We start from the raw sequence: 20,128 nt of genomic DNA on the forward strand, positions 1-20,128 counted from the left end.
ACTGATTTGCATAGCTCACTGTCACCCTCTTCCATGTGGCAGGAGACTTGTGTTGAAACTTTTTTGTTTGTTCCTGTTATGTTGGTATGCCTTTTATAGGTCTTGTTGGCTGAATGTATTCAGTTCTGATTGTGGACTCAGAGGCTATGTTCAAACTACAGTCAATGTGGCCCAAATCAGATTTTTTTCTTCTCATAGTGACATTTATGTCACTCTAGATCAACATTCATCACAATTCTGAGCTGATGGGAGTCGCTTCAAAGATTTCACATACCCGATGATATCAAGTCAGTTGTGAAAGGTAGTCAGTGAAGAACAGTAACGTGTCAGAACTCATAAGTATTACATTGACAGCTTTATATACTCGCGAAACATGAGTGCTTGTATCATAAATGTTTAAAAACTCTGCTCCCTTTTTTCGCATCTTTGCAGCTGTGACGATCGTCTGAGGAGGAGCCAGACTGCCCGAGGAGTGAGGCGATGGCGGTGTGATGGAGGACCAAGGCATTCCCGAAGGGAAGGAGGAGCCCGCTGCAGCATTAGGGGTGGAGGAACGAAGTGTAGCGGAAGATCAGCAAGTCCGTGGCAGAGGTGGTGTGATGGACTGACCAAGGGGGAGCCGATGGGACGAGGGAACCCGGTGAAGTCGAAAGGCCGAGGGTGTCTGGTGGAGCCGAAGGTGGGAGGAGCCATGGTGAGGCAGACAGGTCAACAGGCTAAGATGGAGCGAGACGATCTGAGGCCGAAGGCGAAGCCACTGGATCTATCAGCTTAGGCGCTGATAGTGGTTGCAGGACCTGAGGGTCGACGTGAGTGCATTGCAGGAGATGGTCGAAGGGCTGACAACCTCCATCAGACTGGCTGAGCAGGGCAGTGACGGAGGAAGATGAAGGCTAGACAGGGTAGAAGGTAACAATACATTGTCCATGCAGGTGTCTGTGCTGTCTAGAAATGGCGAAGAGAGTTCAGAGGAATCAGTTCATACAGTCTATGGTGCAGTCTAGGACAACAATGAAATGGGGTGGGATAGGGTGTGAGAGACGATTAGCCAGTCCTCCAAATCCACCAAAATGACCACTGATGTCGTGGGCTCACACACCTGGTCAGACACACTGGGGGGCTCCGCTTCTGGGGCGAGGGTTCGTGCTGACCTCTTATCTTCGGGCACTGGCTGGTGGTGGTAGCTCTCCATCTGCTGGGGGCTCACGTTTCCTCCATGGTCGATGAAGGTGGAACCGACTCTGGGTCCGGTTGCGTTCTCACCTGGGGGTAAACACTCTCCAGACACTGCATGATAGCGTCCCTCCAGTTCAGCCCAGGGGTGTCTGGGATGTCTACGTGGTGATGGTAATTCGTCCTGATCCAGAACAGTGGACTTTAGGGTCTCATCATTAAAAGGGCTGGTGATGTCAAGAAGGCAGAATTTCTAGGTAAAAGCCCAGGCTCTCACGAGCCACAGCAACAAATCGTGCTGCATAATCCATATAGGTAGAAATTTGATTGTTGAGATGATACTGGCAGCTAGTGATGTGACATTTGAACCGAGGCATCGGAGCTTGTGTCGAGAATAAATGGGCGTGCCAGATGAAGCCCTGATTTGAGGCTTGTGTTGTTAACGGAGCAATCATGTGATCAATGACAAACGAGGCCTTGGTTTGTGTAGAATACGTCATCGATTCGGTCTGAGTGTCGTTCCGGGTTCGAAACTTGTGCCACCTTGTGGTTGTTGTGGCGTTTCAGAGAAGAGTCAGGAGTAGGAGAAGTGTGAGTGTCAGAGTCATGTCATTGTCGTTATTGTGGTTAATATGTTAGGGCTATATATTATTACAATTTACAACAGTATACTACGTTATTTCTATTAGGTTAGATAGTTTTTCTCTAATATTGTTTTCCTCTATTATTAGGTGTCCTTTGTTATATGCTGGATAGCACGGTTGATCACAGTATAAATAAATAATTAACAGTGTGTCTGACAGTTGTCTTTGTGCAAGTAAAGTCAGACAGAGAAAGATACATATTTTATTTTATACCCAGGCAATGGACAAATGTCTGTTCAGGTCATTGGCTCAGGATCAATGGATTTGTCTGCTATTTCTTTGCACAATAGCTAGGTGTCACTAGTGAGCAATGATGAATGAAGCTTCCGGTAATGAACCTTTTGGTGAAGCAATGGGCTGCGAGGTCTCAGTGGTTCAGGAAGCCTCATTTTGAAGGCTTCCCGATCTTCTATCGCCTTATAACCCATCACGATCTTTAAGATCACTAAACTCTGGGCTTCTGGTAATACAGAGGATATCCAAGTCAACTAAAGGAGGAAGAACGTTTTCATATTTGACACCTAAACTATGGAATAGCCTTCCTAATAATGTTCGGGGCTCAAACTCACTCCTCCACTTTAAATCTAGATTAAAGACGCATCTCTTTAGCCAGGCATTCACATGACGCATCTCCTAACCTTGTACTCTATAGTTATATCAGTGCACATGATCGTCTTTGCTTAATGCCTTGAACAGCAGCTACGCTAATTATTTTTCTGTTCTGTTTTATCTCGGGACACCCATCCCGAGGTAACTAGAGAGTCCGTCAGCTCCAGTCTGGATCCAGCTTCTCGTAAAGACTTCAGATGACCATCACCTGTGAAGAGACGACTCAACTCCTGGAGGACTTCAGATGACGCAGCTCTGCATCAACACGCACTCATGCTCATCTATATATACCTATTCATTAACAACATTCTTATTGCTGTGCCATAGTTATAATACTGATTAATAATAGATAGTTGGCTAATCTGTGTGCTTTGTATATGTGCATTTCTGAAATGCACAACATGTACAAATCAATTTAAATTGTAATGTAGACGCATTTTCTGTGAAGCTGCTTTGAAACGATATGTATCGTGAAAAGCGCTATACAAATAAATTTGAATTGAATTTTGCCATCAATACTGGAAGGGTATAGACTGGGGCCTAGTCCACACGTATACGGGTATTTTTATAACCAGAGTTTTTCCTTCTCCGTTTAAAAAAACAATCGCGTCCACACAAGCACGGTTTAAAAAAAATCTCTGTCCACATGAAAACGCAAAACCGTGCTATGATTGGCTGCTTGATTTCCACATGGGTCCACGGAGGGATGCTATGGGCTCAGTGAAACCCTTCTACAAGTTTACTTTGGACTCAGTGACAGGTAACTGTATATACACATGGGCAAGCCCAAGTGGACTGAAGCTTCACACACTTGCCTTACTATGTTGTATTATTGCATTCTGGCGCCTCTGTTCTGCAATACAATGAGATAACTGCGCATGTATCTGTATAGGCTACATGTGATAAGCGCTATTAGCAGAGTTATTAAAAGCTACGTCCGCGCTTGCATAGACTCGACTCATGTAACATTAAACGGCGCACAAACTGACGTCAAACAAAGGAGAGAACGGCGCACATTTTGACTTAACAAGCCTAAATCTCCGGTTTCACCGTCTACACGACAACGCTGTAACCGGAGTTTCTAAAAAACTTCACCCTGGCCGGAGTTTTCAAAAAAGTCCAGTTTCAGTAAGCGGATACTGCGTTTGCGTGTGGACAAACAGCCAAACCGCATAGAAAAAGCTGCGGTTTTGAAAATACCCGTGTTCGTGTGGACAGGGCCTGGGTAAACGCAGCCTGATCTGCCGGCGATTTGATTTCGCCCTGCAACTCAGTCTGGAAACCTGTACATTAATTTCTACTGCTTCTGTTACACTTTTGCGGGAACCAATCACAGACTGGCTTATCCACCTGGCGCGCTATAGGCGGGTTAGACATGATGACGGATAGAGAAGCGCATAAGCTTGGTCTGGTGATAGCCAGACAAGACAGGGTAATGACTGTTCTTATCTATATGCGGAGATAACAGGTGACTGGAAGGCTGGCTTGAAGACGAGATGATCACTGAAGATTGAGGAATACAGAAGACTGGACAGTTCGAGACGGAAGCACACAGGTAAGTTTCCCCAGGTTGGTAGTTGGGTAAGAGTTCAGGGTTGAACAACAAGACCAGACACTGATGTGAAGGGTGACTGCTTAAATGGAGTGGAGCTGATGAGAGCAGGTGTGGATGATTGTGAAGTGTGTGTAGGTGTGAGCCAGGAGGGATTATGGGAAATGTAGTGTGAGGTGACTAGTCTGGTGACTGAGGATTGTAACTCTGTGTTCACTTCCTTATGACAGTAGAGTTGTTCCGATTCCGATACTAGAATCGGAAATATCACTGAGTACTTAAACCCATTCACAGTGGTTAAAGGGTTAGTTCACCCAAAAATGTAAATTCTGTCATTAATTCCTCACCCTCATGTGGTTGGACACCCGTCAGACCTCCGTTCATCTTCAGACACAAATGAAGATATTTTAGTGTAAAGCTGATGCTGAGAAAGGCCTCCATTGGCTCAATGCACGGTTCACTCTCAAGACCCTTAATAGACACTAAAGACGTCGTTACAAAGTCCATCTCACTACAGTGGCTCTACAATAACTTTATGAATCGGCGAGAATAGTTTTTGTGCGCAAAAAAACCCTAAATAACGACTTACATAGTGATGACGATTTCAAAACACGGCCTCATGAAGCTTCGAAGCGTTATGAATCAGTGAGTCGATTCAGCAGTTTGAATCGCCAAATTTCAGCAGTTTGACGGTTTGACACGCAATCCGAATCATGATTCGACTCACTGATTCATAACGCTTCGAAGCTTCATGAGGCCGTATTTTATAATCGTCATCACTATGCAAGTCGTTATTTAGGTTTTTTTTGCGCCAACGACATGAGGGTGAGTAATTAATGACAGAATTTTAATTTTTGGGTGAACTAACCCTTTAAAGTTGGATTTGGCAGGTGGGGGAACCCTCAATTTTGTGTAGGTGCAACAGGGAAAAATGACTCACTGTGGGACAACATATTGAGCATCGTGGTATAGCAATACTTTTTGGGACAAGAGTGTCACTGGCACCAAGTATCACAATACTTATTTAATTTATATTTTAATTGTTTTATTCTGGTCCATCTACATCTACACTGACATGATGATACTATGTTAAAATAATATGGAACACAACCTTGTTTTTCACATTGTAAATTCAAACATAAAAAGGGGAAGTATAAAAATTCTTAACATTTAACACACCAAAATGGCACTACACAAATGAATACACATTTATAATAATATGACAAATTATCAGAAGTACAGTTCAAACAGTACACTTTCAAAGTGTGCAACAAAATAGTTGGATGGAAACCCAGTTGAATTACCAGACCAGATTCAAAAGTACCCATCCTAATTAACCTAATTAAGAACAGTTTTTTTGATTAGCATTTACCACAAAAAAGTCTATCAACAGCATTTGTGGCATGCTGTCAGTTATCACAGAACATTATTTCGACCCCCATAAATTATAAAATAGTTTTTGAGAAGAGGTGATTTGAGAGCTATTATAAACTTTATCATCATTAAATCGATCATATGTACATGCAGAGGAACGCCACATTTAAATGACAATGGTAAATAATTTCAATCGCTTTTCAAATTGAATCATTTCAATTCACAGTGTTGGCTGCTGCCACCATCTACATTCAGTTACAGACACAGACACAGACACACACACACACACACACACACACACACACACACACACACACACACACACACACACACACACACACACACACACACACACAGGTATGGGTAACCTAGTAACCAACAGTAAATAAAACAACATCAGGGGAAACAGCCGATTAGTCACATGGGTCTAATGTTCGCTACGTCCGAATTTATTCGGCAAATGCGTTTCCGTCTCCCATTATTTGCATTAACTCTTTTTCGCACAAGTCAAAAACCACCTCAAGCGAGCGTACAAACTTTTGGTTGCACTTTATTTTACAGTACGTGTACTTGCATTGTTCTTACCTAGGAAAAGACTGGATAATACAAGGTAAATGGATTAAGGTTAAGGTTTAGTGGTAGGATCAGGTTTAGTACCTATTTATTACCCAGTTATTGTAATTACTATTATAAGTACATACTATTTATATGAGGAACAGGACTGTAAAATAAAGTGCTACTAAATGTTTTTGCGAATTAAGGGATTTTTCCCCACGAAATTTGCTGTTTCCATCACTCGTTTCTGATGCAATACTTCAAAATGTACATAAAAACAGGGTGATGGAAACATAGCTTATGTGTGAAACAGGCCTAATGAACAAGACTAACAGGCAAGCAATCAGCACTCAAATAATAAACAAATAAACCAATAAACCAAACATGGTAGAAACACAGTTCCCTGTAGCCCAGTCTGTGCAAAGTCAGGGGAAGTGACCCTAATAAACCCTCACACCATATAAGCCCACTTGTTTTATCTTGAAATAGAAAAAGCATGAGAAATTAATGCTAATGCATGTTTGTTACTGTTAAAGTATTATTATTATTTTTTTTTATAGATAATCAAATCTTTATTTATAATCTCTAGATTTAAACAGGTATTCAAATGAATACACATTTATAATATGACAAATTATCAGAAGTACGGTGTATAAATAATAAAGAGTTTTGTAAGAAAAAAGTTTGTTCCTTTTTCGAAGTGAAACTCAACACTGCGTGTTGGATTGATGCTATGGGGAACACCATCAGTGTTACCGGTGTCTGAATCACATGTGTAAACACGACACTTTTATTGACTCATTTACTAACAGCTTGCTCTAGCACAAACCCTTTTGGTGTTAAAAAACTACTGTCAGGATTTACTGAAGACACGCAATGATAAATTAGCGCTGAAAAGGCGTGGACAGATTTATTTTTGCAGCTGACTTTATTGCATATGTATTTGTTGGACTTTTCAGACGCAAAATGTATGGGAGGAGTGTTTTTAACCCTTTAGGCGCCAGAGGTTTTTTCCTAAAACGTTCGATTTAGACATCTTAATTTCAAAAGGTTATATCTTAAAAGTGATAAAAGATAGAGACTTTCTGTAAATTAGAGAAATATTAAGGATGACCCAAAGTTTATGTAGGGATTACATTTTCCCATCTAATTTGCATTTTATGACGTCATATGGTGGTGGAATTTTCATGAAAAGTCACGTTTAAATTATGAAATGCAGCACTTCTTTGCCCCCAAAATGTCCCTCACCTTCTGTATGCTATATTGCACAATACTGAATGCTCAGGTAAATAGTAAATAGCAAACAAACTGTGTAAATCATTACTAATAAATGGTAGAAACAAACCGAATGCATGTAGCGGTTGGCCTTTTGCTGTAGAGATTTTCCATTTACTACATACAGTAGGCACTCTGATTCCATGTATGGAGGGAATCCCGGAATTACAGTATAGCAGATGTCACGTAAAACACGCAAACTGATGGATGAATGAATACATCAACGGTAAAGCTGTACAATAAATCAAATCGAGACATGGTCTGTGAATATTAAAGCTCAAAACACTGCTATATGAATATATTATCTGCTTTTTTGTCTCTGTGTGAATGGGCAGCGCCGTTTTGTCTAGCCTACATACTTAAGTAGCCTACGCGATGCTTGTGGTGTTTGTCTCAAAATACATATTTGGGCATGAACATACAGTATGAACATTTCCAGAGCTGATCTGAGACCCCCAATGAACATTTTCATAATTTTATTTGATTAAAAGCCATTATCAAATACATTCTGAATTGAAACAGATCTTCCCTGAAATAAGTCCTCACTAAAACCCGTCAAAATAAACGGTTTAACTAGATGAAATTGTGAAAGAAATATATTACTATTGTAGGCCTACTTGTCAAAATAATAATAATAGCAACAATAAAAATATTACATAATTTAAACATTATTTAAGAATATATTTTTAAATCCATGGTTTAATTTAGTAAAACAGCAGCGCTTTGCCCAAAAAATGAAAGGACAAGTATTTGATTACCACCGTTTTGGTAATGTATTTGTATTAAATCATAAAAAGAAAAATTTCTTAGGACTCTATTATTCTTAAAGTTGTTAATCTAATTCATAATAATTTATTTAGTTCATTAGACATGTTTTATTTAAATTAATAAAAAAAAAAAAATGGTTTCAAATTTGTTATAATAAAGCATTTGTTCCACCAAAAAAATAAATAATCAGTTTTCATTAATTTAATGCCATTTTAACTGGTGATAATAATAACCATAATTTAATAATACAGTTTATTTATTAAATCATTAATGCTGTGAAACCTCATTCTATTACAACCCTACACGGGAGAGTTCCCCACCCCGCTGTTAAAAAAAGTAACTCAGTAACTTTTACTCTGAGTACATTTTAAATGAACTACTTTTTACTTTTCCTTGAGTACATTTTTAGACCGGTACTTTTACTTCTACTTAAGTAAAATTTCATTGAAGTAATAGTAGTTTTACTTGAGTAGAATATTTTGTTACTCTTTCCACCTCTGCATGAGGCACCCTTTCTGAAGGGCAGCAGTATCGAAGGTTGTAGCTGCTATAAAAAAAATACCTGGAAGGTATGTGTGTGATAATTGGTGGCTGTGTCCGAAACCTGGAAAATGCTGCCTTCTAAGGACACATTTCAAGGTAGAAGGCATCAAGGCACGTCCAAATCTAATGTTAGCTTCACTTTCTGTCTCCTGAGATCCTGTCATCTGATTTTTGAAGGCAGCATAAATGTATCCTTCGCTGCCTTTGATATCCCATAATCCTGTGCGTTCCATTCTGTGACAGTTGAGCTAGAAAAAAAAGATGCCGTCCAAAAGTTGCGATTGCTGGTCAGTTTGTGTGTAAATGTACATCTTTGACCAACATTTTCCACTTCTGATGTCAATTCTAGCGAGAAATGACTAATGTAGTAATTCAATATTTGTTAAGTTCTCATCTGAGCTCTCTCTATTTTTCTGTAGATCATTAAACTGTTACACTGCCTTAGAAGTCTGTCTGAAAATGTCCCCGTTTCGGTGTGTCTTGTTAATTAGCTCCTCAGTTTCATGTGTATATAAGCCCTGTGTTTCTGTTTCCCCCTTGTATCGTATTATTTGATGTCAATGGTCATGTGTCCTGGTATTTTCTCAAGTTTTTTATGTTTGTTAGTAGATTAAAGGATTGTCTACGCATCTCCTTCGTCGCCCGCTTTTGTACACAGAATACTAGACCAACACTGATTCAACAACCATGGGCAATCTCCTCACTCCTATTGACCCTGCTGAATCGCTTCTCTCCCTGGCACAAGATGGCCACCCATTAGAGAAGTACGAAGCAGACTTCCTTGAGCTTGCCCATCTGGTGCCTTGGAATAATGGTACTCTGAAATCTGTTACATCTGACTGAGAAGAAACAGTCCTCAGCACATCCAGCCCATGAGCCTTCTCCCGTATGTTCTCCTCAGTCATTTCCTGTGAAAGAATTTACTGATTCTCGTCCCCTTCATGGCCGCCGTTCCAGAATCTCGCCCCGTCATGGCCACTATGCCTTAGTCCTCAGCCAAGATGGCCGCCATACCTGAGTCTTCAGCCAAGATGGCCGCCATACCTGAGTCTTCAGCCAAGATGGCTCCAGCCCCTGACCAGAGTCCAGTGATGGCTCCAGTCCCTGAGTCTGCTTCAGTTCCGGCTCCAGCCCCTGAGAGTGCAGCGCTGGCCATTATGGCCACAGCAATTTTGTGTGTGTGTGGGCTGCACACACATCGACTCCAACCCCTGACTACAGTCCAGTGTTAAATCCAGCCCCTGAGTCCGCTCCAGAGTTCCAGACATTTAAAATGACAAATAAATGCATACTCCGAGAGCCTGCGGTTTTATTGGAAATATGATAAACAAGGAACCTCAAAACGTGCGTGTGTGATGTGCTAGAACAAACCTCATTGGTTCTCACATCTGAGCTTCTTTTGCTTTTAATGGTGGTTAGCAAACCCATTTAAAGCTCATACCGCCACCTACTGCACGACACCTGCATTACTGTCCTCTCCGCCTACTGACCTAACGCGTAAACATTATGGGAAGAGGTGTGGGCTGGAGACACAAGTTTGGTTTGAAGACGAAAACGTCCCAAGCACAATGTTCTCTCACCATTCCTGATTTCTAACACACACTCACAGCGTCAGGCTGGTCTCGCGGCTGTCACAGCAGAGTGTTTTTCCTTCGTCTATTTTCACGTTCATGTGTAAACTGCACAAGCTTATTTTGTATATTAGATCAAAAGATCTGAATAAAATAGGGCTGTCAAGTGATTACATTTTTTTAATCTACTTAAAGGGTTAGTTCACCCAAAAATGAAAATTCTGTCATTAATTCCTCACCCTCATGTCGTCCGAGACCCGTCAGACCTCCGTTCATCTTCAGACACAAATGAAGATATTTTTGTTGAAAGCTGGTGGCTGAGAAAGGCTTCAGATAGGCCTCCATTGGCATTCTGTACACTTATACTCCCAAGACCGATAAAAGGCACTTAAAATGACGTTACAAAGTCCATCTCACCACAGTGACTCTACAATAATCTTACGATGCGACGACAATAGTTTTTGTGCGCAAAAAAAATCAAAATAACACCTTTTTCCAACTTGTTACTGCCTTCCGTGTGTGCCTCCACGACGCATAGGTCTTACGGGTGTCGAACGACATAAGGGTGAGTAATTAATGACAGAATTTTCATTTTTGGGTGAACTAACCCTTTAATTACAAAATGTGGTGATTAATTAATCGCACATCAAATTTGGCTGAGAAATTACTGTAAAAACTGTAAGTGTAAAAAATCAAATAGACATTACAAAAAGTAGTTTCAGAAAGAAATCTTCTTGAGTGAACTACCTTTAATGTTTGTTTTTATTAATATGGAAATATGAAATTATACTCTAAATAAGAAACTGCCAGTAGGTGGTGGTAAATGTCTAATTGAGTCATTCATTCATTCGATTCGTTCATTCAGGAGTGAAGTAAATGGTTCTCTTTATGGTCCATTAAATCATTGGTTCACCCGATTTGTTCAAAACGCGTATTCAGAAATGAAACACCACTGTGTTGCTCTGAATCGGAGACAAACTTTTATGCTTTGTCTTTAGATTTTCGCTGGCAAAACACACTAAAAACAACACAATGTTGTCTAAAACAACACAATATTAATTAGGGCTGTCACTTTACATTCGGAAATCAATTGCACAATCGATCGCACCAACCAACACAAGTTTCAAAAACGAAAATAGGGAATCGATTTTAACCAAATATGTACACTATTATTTTTTTAACGAATTAAACAAATAAAAAAAGATAGATGTAACAAAACTCACAAACAGGCAGAAAAAGAAAACAAAGAATTCTGAAAGTGCTATGCTACGAATGCTAAAAATAAATTTGACACGCCTATAGTTTCAATCGGCTGCTGCTGGTGTTTTGCCAAAAAAATGGAGGACAACGGCGATCAACCTGTGCGACATGAGAGACAAGGGATAATCCCTAATAACTTGAGGAGTTCGATATGGGAAGCACTTCAGGTTTTGGACTGTCGATCAAACTATGAAGAAGGGAAGGACAAAGTAGTATGCAAACTGTGCGATCATGAGTTCCCATATCACAGCAGCACTACAACTATGAGGGGGCATATGCAGCTTCATCTTACAGATGAATACAAAGACCTAGACCCAGTAGAACAGCCAAGACTGAAAAACTTTCTTCCCCCGTCTGCACCTCTACCTGCTGAATGGAAAAAGGCTATTAACTCGAAGCTCGCAAAGTTCCTTTGTCGAGACATGAGGCCAATTGACCTATTGGTAAGCCCCGCCCCTCGAACGCAGATGAGCCAATGGCAGTTGAGTATCAGTTGCGCTGGGACCGGAACTTGGACATTTTTAGGTTTCAGCGACATAGAGAAACATTGGAAAATCCGAAGCTCTCATCGGTTTGATGGTGTTTATGCTACAAAAATGGTAAATGTCATGCCTGAGGTACTGTAGCACTGACTCCAGGGATCCTGAGAGGATTTTCTGTTTGTCATACTCTCATTAAGTTACGATTGAAGTCCCTGCTAACATACAAACCGAAATAACTAACTGTTCTCATGTAACGGTGTAGGTCAAAAACACGAAGGTCTACATTTCAGTGCATCTCTCCATACTAAACGGGTTAAATGTTTGGATGTAGATCTGTAAACCATCGCTTCCAAATTAATCTCTCACCATATTTATTTTAAAATCTTTTATATATTTAAGTCCCACTTGAATGAATCTTTTGTTATTTTCTGTGAGTTTATGTTTACGGTCTACATTATCTTACTAAGGAGGACTCTTATTTTGATGGGTATTAGTTCACGGGTAAGTCACTGAAAGGGAGAGCTTGCACGCAGTTTATCAGAGTTGTTTGCAGTTGTTTTGCAGATACAAAGTTTACCAGTTATTAACTGCACCCCAGAAAAGTCATAAGCTCTGTGTATGTTTGTTTACTGTTAGTTGTGTGAGTGTTTTTGTGTAATTTGCTGTGTATGTTAATGGTAATGCAACGGAGAGAGAGAGTTGTGAATGAGACGTTAATGCGCACTTCTTATGCTTTGTTTGTTCAGCTCTTACGAAGATTTTTTGGAGTGAAAAACGATGCAATAAACTTCATAAACCATCAGTAAAGTTTGGCCATCATTCGGACGGGGTATTCGTTACATTCTGTGTCCAAAAACATCTTGGGATAAGGTTTTCACACTGACTGTATTTACTGCCATTGTAAGATATCCACAAGTTTCCTACGCCCCATGAACCTTGCGCCAAAAGTGGGAGCTGCTTCCGGTTCGAAGTAAACAAGCGGGACTTTATGCATTTCCATCGTAGTTTATGCGCACGTTTTCGTATCGGATAGAAAATGTATCCGACTCAAACGACTGCATACATTTTTTTATGTGCATTTATAGAATTCATTCGCATCTTGGCGTTTCCATTCAGCATTTTTTTGATGCAATAACGTTATCCCAAAAAATAGGTGGATGGAAACATAGCTTATTGACATTCAACAGTTGACAGTCATTCCAGCTCTCCAAATTGGCTAACGATGTGGGAACACAACCTCAACGAACTTTCAAAAGGGTGAAACAACAGTACCTTTACCCTCCGCGGTAGTTGGTTGGGAGCGTACGGTAGCATTTTAAGCTATTTTCTAGATTCAGTAGCCTGTGATGGTAAGGCGATGAGCAATTTGAAAAGCTCAGAGGCGTATCAGTATCTGTCGGAAACAATCTAAAAGCGGACATTGAGCTGAGCCTGAGCCTACACGTATCCCATCACAAGGCATGTGTGCTAGCATCAGAGACAGGTGAAGAACAGACAGCGGTTGTTCATGAATTAGGGCCAGGACGCTGTTGTATTCATGCAGCAGCACTTTGGTGGAAGGTCAGTAAAGTAAGGAAGGACAAGTAAGGACACGAAAATTGTATTGTTTATTGTATTGTGATATTATTAATTAACTAATAAATGTACTAAATGAAATGTTTAGTGTGTGTCAATCTGCAAATGTTGCTTCACAGTAACCTTCACTTAACCCTTGTGGCACCATCTGATAAAAAAAGTTAAAATTATCATTTTGAAACCTTGCCAATGATCCGAAAAACTCTTAGCCTCTCCACTAACTATAGCACACAGAATACCATTGGAATACTACTTCCGTCAGATTTTGAGCGGCAAAAACGTTGCTCTGACTACCGATGGATGGAGTTCCCTCGCTACATATATCACAGTGAGCACACGTCATTTCAGAGACTTGGAAAATACACGATTTTTGTACTGCAAACGAAGCAGCTGAGAGGTAGCCATACAGCAGAGAATGTTGCAGAGTGCATCGCAGGCATTTTGAGGGATTTCGCACTATAGTCTGATTCAGCTGTTGCAGTCACTCCCGATAATGCACTTAATTATGTTAATGCAGAGGAGCAGCACCTGGATGCTGTTAACATACCGTGTCTGGCCCACACAATCAACCTGGCTGTACGCAAGGGGTTAGATGTCAGAGCCATAGACACAACTCTTGCTAGGCTAAGAAAAACTGCCTCTCATTTTCACAGATCCACTACAGACAGCAGCCTCTTGGAGGATAAGCAGCGTATGCTAGGTCTAAAGCCAGTTAAACTCATCAATGATTGTGTGATAGGGCTGTCGAAATTAATAGTTTCTATAATGCATCGCGATGCAGACGAGGACGATTCAGTATCGGTTCAGTAATAGACCATAACCGATTATAATGTACTGACGCTATTCTGACGTCATTTGACGCGTTCGAGCTTTGTTGCGGTATACAATGGCAGAGGGAGGAGAGTGTGTCTGGTTGATTAAAAATGCTCCAAGTACTTTAAAAGCCAGCATCTGGGCACATTTCGGCTTTTACGGAAAACCGGGTAAGCACAACCTGAATAAGACACACGCTGTGTGTAAAACGTGAGGCACAAATAAAATATGCAGGTGGTAATACCACTAACTTAAGAAACCACGTTAGCCGTTTTCACCCTGAGCTGTAAACGCCTGTCTGTGCCAAGGTGGACCCAGCTCAGCCAAAAATAAATCAAGTTATATCAACGTTGCTGCCCAACTCGGAGAGATGGCAGAGAATTACCAGAGCAGTGGGAGCTTTTATTGCAAAGGACATATGGCCCTTTACTGTAGGGGAAAACCCCGGGTTTCGCCACCTGTTGAATACACTGGAGCCGCGATATAAGCTCCCCTCATCCAGCCACTTTTCAGAAAAGATTATCCCGGAACTCTACCACGAAACCAAAGCCCAGGTAATGGCGTCAATGAGCCTAGCTCATCGAATTACAATAACATGTTATTCCTGGACTTCTGTTGCGACAGAGTCGTATGTGGCAATAACTTTCCCTCACGTAAAATGCTTCACACATACGCTGAATCTAGCGTCCCAGTGCGCGCTTAAAGTGGCCGCGCTCTCCACGCTTTTGGGCAGAATCCGGCGAATATCAACATTCTTCCATCGCAGCACCACAGCGAGCCCCTGTCTGAAAGTGAAACAACAATATCCTGGCCTGAGAATTCATAAGCGGATAACTGATGTTGCAACAAGGTGGAGCAGCGCATATGACATGGTCGAGAGGTTCTTGGAACAACAACCTGCAATTTGTGCCACCTTGCTGTCTCCAGAAGTCAGAAAAGGGGAGTCAGACCTGTGCACTCTCACTGAAACAGATGCAGAGGATGCTGTGAGGGCATTAAAGCCAATGAAGAATCCAACCACACTGATGTCAGAAGAGCGCAATCCGACACTTTCTCTCATTGCTCCTCTAAATGCACAACTCCTCCAGAATATGTCAGACACCACCGGAGACTCACACATGATCCATGAGATTAAGAATGCAATCCGAACAGATCTCCTGAAGAGGTTCAACAGTGAGTCAGAGAAGAGGATCCTTCATACAGCCTCTGCCCTGGATCCCCGATTTAAGGGAATGCTTTTTCTCGCAGACGAGGAGAGATTGGAAGTGTACAGAGCACTGACAGAGGAGGCTGCATCTTTGGAGGTAATTCTATCATGTTTCTTATACAATATTTACTTTTTTTGTGTTAAATCTGAAAAACAGTTATGATCCTAATATATGTGAGCTGTTGTATTGAATGAGTGCACTGCCACTGTCTACTAGTTTAATTGTATTTTCAATTATTTTGTTCAAACAGAATGAGACTACACCTAGAAGGACAGAAGTAGATGAAGCACCAGGAGCAGGAGCTCTAGGAGAAGAAACACCCACGGAGGACAGCCCCTGTGCTCCCAAACGAAAGGCCTCATCGCTGCTTGTGAGTTTGCTGGGACAGTCTTTCACTGACACTGAAGGTACAGTAGAACCAAAGACCCCCTATGTCGTTGCGAAGGAGGAAATGGAGGCATACTGTAAAGCTCCATCTCTGCCTCTCACTGAGGACCCTCTGAATTGGTGGCGTGTCCATGAGGTCACATTTCCTCTCCTCTCTCGACAGTCAAAGCAATACTTGTGTATCCCAGGCACAGCAGGAGATGTTGTCACTGCTAAAAGAATCACTCTTAAACCAGAACATGTGGACCAGTTAGTGTTCTTAAAGAAAAACCTTCAAATTCCCAAATGCTGAGCAGTGACTCGTGCTGAGCAGGTTGTGATGTTTCAGGAAGTTCCTGTGCCCAGTGCTGTTATTTTATGTTAGATATTAGCTTTTATTTTGTGTATTAAAAACACTGCCAGAGACCAGTGTAGGTTCACAGCTCTATTGTGCGACACGATGGAACTCTACCTACGATATGATTTGTAGGGCATCTGAGCAACAAGCAGCAGTGGCAGCCGTGATATTTGACAAAAAAATGCCTAATCTAGAACTGACCACAACTGAGTGGCCACCCAAGCGTTGTCCACATGCAATACCCACATCCTCAGCTGTACTGCCTTTGCAACATGTACTTTTGTCTCAAGTTGAAAAAATCAGGTCAGACGAGAGGTCTTGCTTGAAGGAAATGGCCACTAAAATCGAGGCAGATTTGAGCAAACGCTATGACCCCAAAAACGAAGCGACATTTATGCTTCTGAATAAAGCTGCTTACTTGGATCCTCGGTTTCATCTTTTAATGAATTTATCGGAAGAAGAGAAGCAACAAGTGCACGCAAACATTAGAGAGGACTTGGCACTGCAGTCTGGCGACAATGACAAACCCTTGGAGGCGGAGCCATGCAGCTCGAAATCAAGCAGGGTAAAGACGGCCTTAACAGCAATGGGGGATCTGTTTGGTGACATCTACACAAGGGGCTATGAAAGAGTGAATGACGTCGAAAGCGACCTCTTACAGGAGCCACCTTGGCCAGCTGACAGCGACCTGCTGTTGTGTTGGAAGATTGGAAGTACGAAATACCCCCACCTTGCGCAGCTGGCAATGAAGTGCCTGAGTGTCCCTGGGACATCAGTGCGGTCGGAGCGCCTCTTCTCAACAGCTAGTGAATAAAAAACGCTCTGCTCTGGACCCCGAAAATGTTGATAGACTTGTTTTCCTGTCCAATAATTTGTAATAGGCTTAGCCTTATTTCATCATTATACGCCTGCATAGCCTAAGTGTCGGTTACGTTCAATTAAAAAAATTGGCCTGTTTGCAATTCCATTTAAAGTTTCATTTTGGAACAGTTGAATCATTACGTCAAATTATTTTGGAGATTTCTGAATAGCCTAAATCATAAATGCAGCACTGTTGTAGACTGCGACAGATGTTTCTAGTCTGATTTGGAGAATGTAGCGGCCCTGCGTGTTTATCCTACACAAACTTCACGTTCAATGTAGGTTAGTGGACAAAAGAGACGGATTAAAACACCAGGGCCCGTATTCATAAGGAATCTTAATGCAAAGAGTCGCTCCTAGTGACAAAATTCGAAGAAAATTCTTAGAAATGTGGGCGTTTACTCTTAAAATGACCTAAAAATTCCTAGTAAAGAAAAAAGTAATTCAGAAAGTATCTTAACCCTTAAAAGAGGTCTTAAGGTCAAATTTGTTAGGAGCACGGACGAGGACTTTTAAGAGGCTTAAGAGTTTCTTTAGCAGCAGAGAAAATGGCAGAAAGACGAAGAGGGAGAAGAAATGTGTTGCAGACAATGGATGACAGTGACTTAAGACGCTATAGATTAGATCGTGTAGGGATCATGTTTGTTGCATTAAACCCAACTTTCAAACCACCAGTTAAATAGACATGCCAGCAATCAGTGTAATTGGAAAGAGTGGAACAATGTTTATAATTCTAAGCCAATCAAATACCTTAGGAAATTAACAGTATGGTAAATAATAAAAGGATTTATATACAAATATATAATGTGTGTGTGAGTGAGAGAGAACGGTAAAATAGGACAATTTGCGCTTGTAATTTCAAAGTGAAGGCTTAGAATAGACCCTAAGTTAAAAGCGCTCCTTTTTTCCCCTTTTTGGACAACCAACCAATCACAGTCTTCAGAAGACGGTGTCATACGTAGCAACGGGGTCAGCCCCGCCTCTTCACTAAGATAAAAGTTTTTGTATTTTCCTTGCTCAGAGTTTGTCTCAGATCGGTCCAGAATAGCTCTTAAGCTAAGACTCCTTTGTAAACGTTTTTAAGCTAAATTAGGAGTTTTCTGAGAGGACTCTTAGAATCTTTATGAATACGGGCCCAGGTGTAAATGTGTCTCCCTCATCTTCTTGAGATCGGATCGACCAAAACTTAATACCAGGTGTGAACAGGGCCTATGAAGGATTTGGAAGGGGTTGAAGGAAGGAGTTGTAGGGTCAAAAATAAGAAAACTTTAGATTGACTATTGTTATTGGGTATTTGGTTGTGTAAAATGTAAAAAAAAAAAAGCTAAAAGTACAATGTTCTTTTTAATCCATATTTGGCCACTTTCATCTGGAGTTAATTAGGTAGTTACTCAAAAGAAAATCAAAATTAAATTGTTTATACTTTTTTGTTGTTGTTGAAGTGATTACATAAAAAAACATGTAGTGGGCTCATTTGGAAAACAACTGCTGCATTTACCCCACTGTATATGTTTTTTGCCACTGTATTGGAAGTATGTTCACTCAACTATGTCTAAGGTGTTAAGGTGTGATTAATAGGATCACTTCCCCTATATGTAAGCCATTTTATATCATGACCAGCTAAAATAGTCAACCTGGATATTTTAGCTTGGTCCTTCTTTGTCCGTTCCTTTAAAGGTACACTCAGTAAGTTCTTGCTTGCAATGATCAGAGATGTTGGTTGCATACTCATTAAGTTTCGCTGAGTGAACGTGTCAACATGTATGCTATTATTCCAGGTGTATTTGCGGGTATATTGTTTGTACTTTGTAAGAACCCTAAAGCAGTGTTTGAAAGCACTATATAGTAAACATAGTACTAGTAGTTAATTGCAGTCACTAGTCCACGCAGAATACGACGGTTTGGACACTTCATCTCATTTAAGTACACATCATATTAGTGATATTTCTCAAATGCTCTGCTCATTTCTTTATGTGGACGGTTTTGTAATTAGCAAAAAATTACTGTTTGCACCTTTAACTTAAATGTTAAAACATCTGCATGTTCATTAAAGAATTAGGCTGTTACAAGATCTGTCTTGAACAAAAGACAAATACATACTGTGTACATTCAGCTGTTTTTCCTTTGCTCTGATAGTCCATAATGCACTGTATCAGATGATGATTTTCATCCAGCATCTACTCAAGGACAAAAAAGTAAAGAAGAAGGTCCATGATGTTTTTTGACCAATCGATATTACTTTGATTTTATTTCTATTGAGATTACCTGGATTATTTATGTGATTATAATGTACCTGACATTAAAAAGATAGTTTTAATGAAAATTAAAAAATGAAAATGACCCCATGAGATACTCTCCCTCAAGCTATCCAAGGTGTATATGACTTTCTTCTTTCAGACAAACACAATCAGAGTTTTATTAAAAATGTCCTGGCTAATCCAGGCTTTATAATGGCAGCCCAAAATTTAATAAACATACTCCACACGGCTCCGGGGGTAAATAAAGGCCTATATATAACTTTGTATCCATCAGAAAGAAGAAACTCATATGGCTTGAGGGTGAATAAATCTTGGGGTCATTTTCATTTTTTGGTGAACTATCCCTTTAACTGATTCACTCTGACGAGTCAAACAAGCAAAAATCAACTGTGTTGACTGTACTTTCTTCAAAACAACTTGCTAATTGTGCTTTAAAATGTGATATTTTTAGTATCAAAGCATTGAACGCTAATCAATAAAACCTGTCAAATACATAGCATGTCACAGATTAGCGTGACAGCGATGAAATATGATCAGGCGCCAGTGTTGCCATATTTCTCAGTCAGATTGTGTGTGTTTGTTTATGAGTGACCCGAACACACCGCCTACCTTCTGGATGGTTTGCTGGGTAACCTCTGCTTTCCCCCGCGGGCGGACTGACGAAAAGGCAACAGACATGTTTACAATGAAATATGATGACGATAAACGCGTTTTCCGTATTTATTATGCCGCGTCGAGGCGCTTATTAACGTTACACTCCGGATGATTATTTCTGTTAAAACACAGGGGCGTCTCATCGCCCAAATATGACGGGTTTGCGGAAAATTAACAGTTAAGAAAAGTGGCCGTTGCAACGCACAAAAGCGTGTGCAATTTTACTACA

The 20,128-nt window shown here is 40.7% G+C and overlaps 1 protein-coding gene across 1 annotated transcript in view; it reads right to left on the bottom strand.

Annotated features, from left to right (window-relative positions):
• LOC307117293 (calcium-responsive transactivator-like) overlaps positions 1 to 19,933 on the bottom strand; it is a 39,648-nt gene extending 19,715 nt beyond the window's left edge. Inside the window, exons 1-5 of the mRNA XM_079802079.1 lie at positions 19,855 to 19,933; positions 19,088 to 19,164; positions 14,868 to 14,979; positions 1,100 to 1,426; positions 798 to 893 (exon numbers count right to left, since the gene is read on the bottom strand). Of these exons, the coding sequence (XP_079658205.1) occupies positions 798 to 893; positions 1,100 to 1,426; positions 14,868 to 14,979; positions 19,088 to 19,164; positions 19,855 to 19,923 (681 nt within the window). The 5' untranslated portion in view covers positions 19,924 to 19,933. The remainder of the gene's footprint in view (positions 1 to 797; positions 894 to 1,099; positions 1,427 to 14,867; positions 14,980 to 19,087; positions 19,165 to 19,854) is intronic.
• Positions 19,934 to 20,128: the final 195 nt, after the last annotated feature.

The sequence above is a fragment of the Gobio gobio genome (assembly GCF_949357685.1).
Source record: "Gobio gobio genome assembly, chromosome: 21".
Lineage (NCBI taxonomy): Eukaryota > Metazoa > Chordata > Actinopteri > Cypriniformes > Gobionidae > Gobio > Gobio gobio.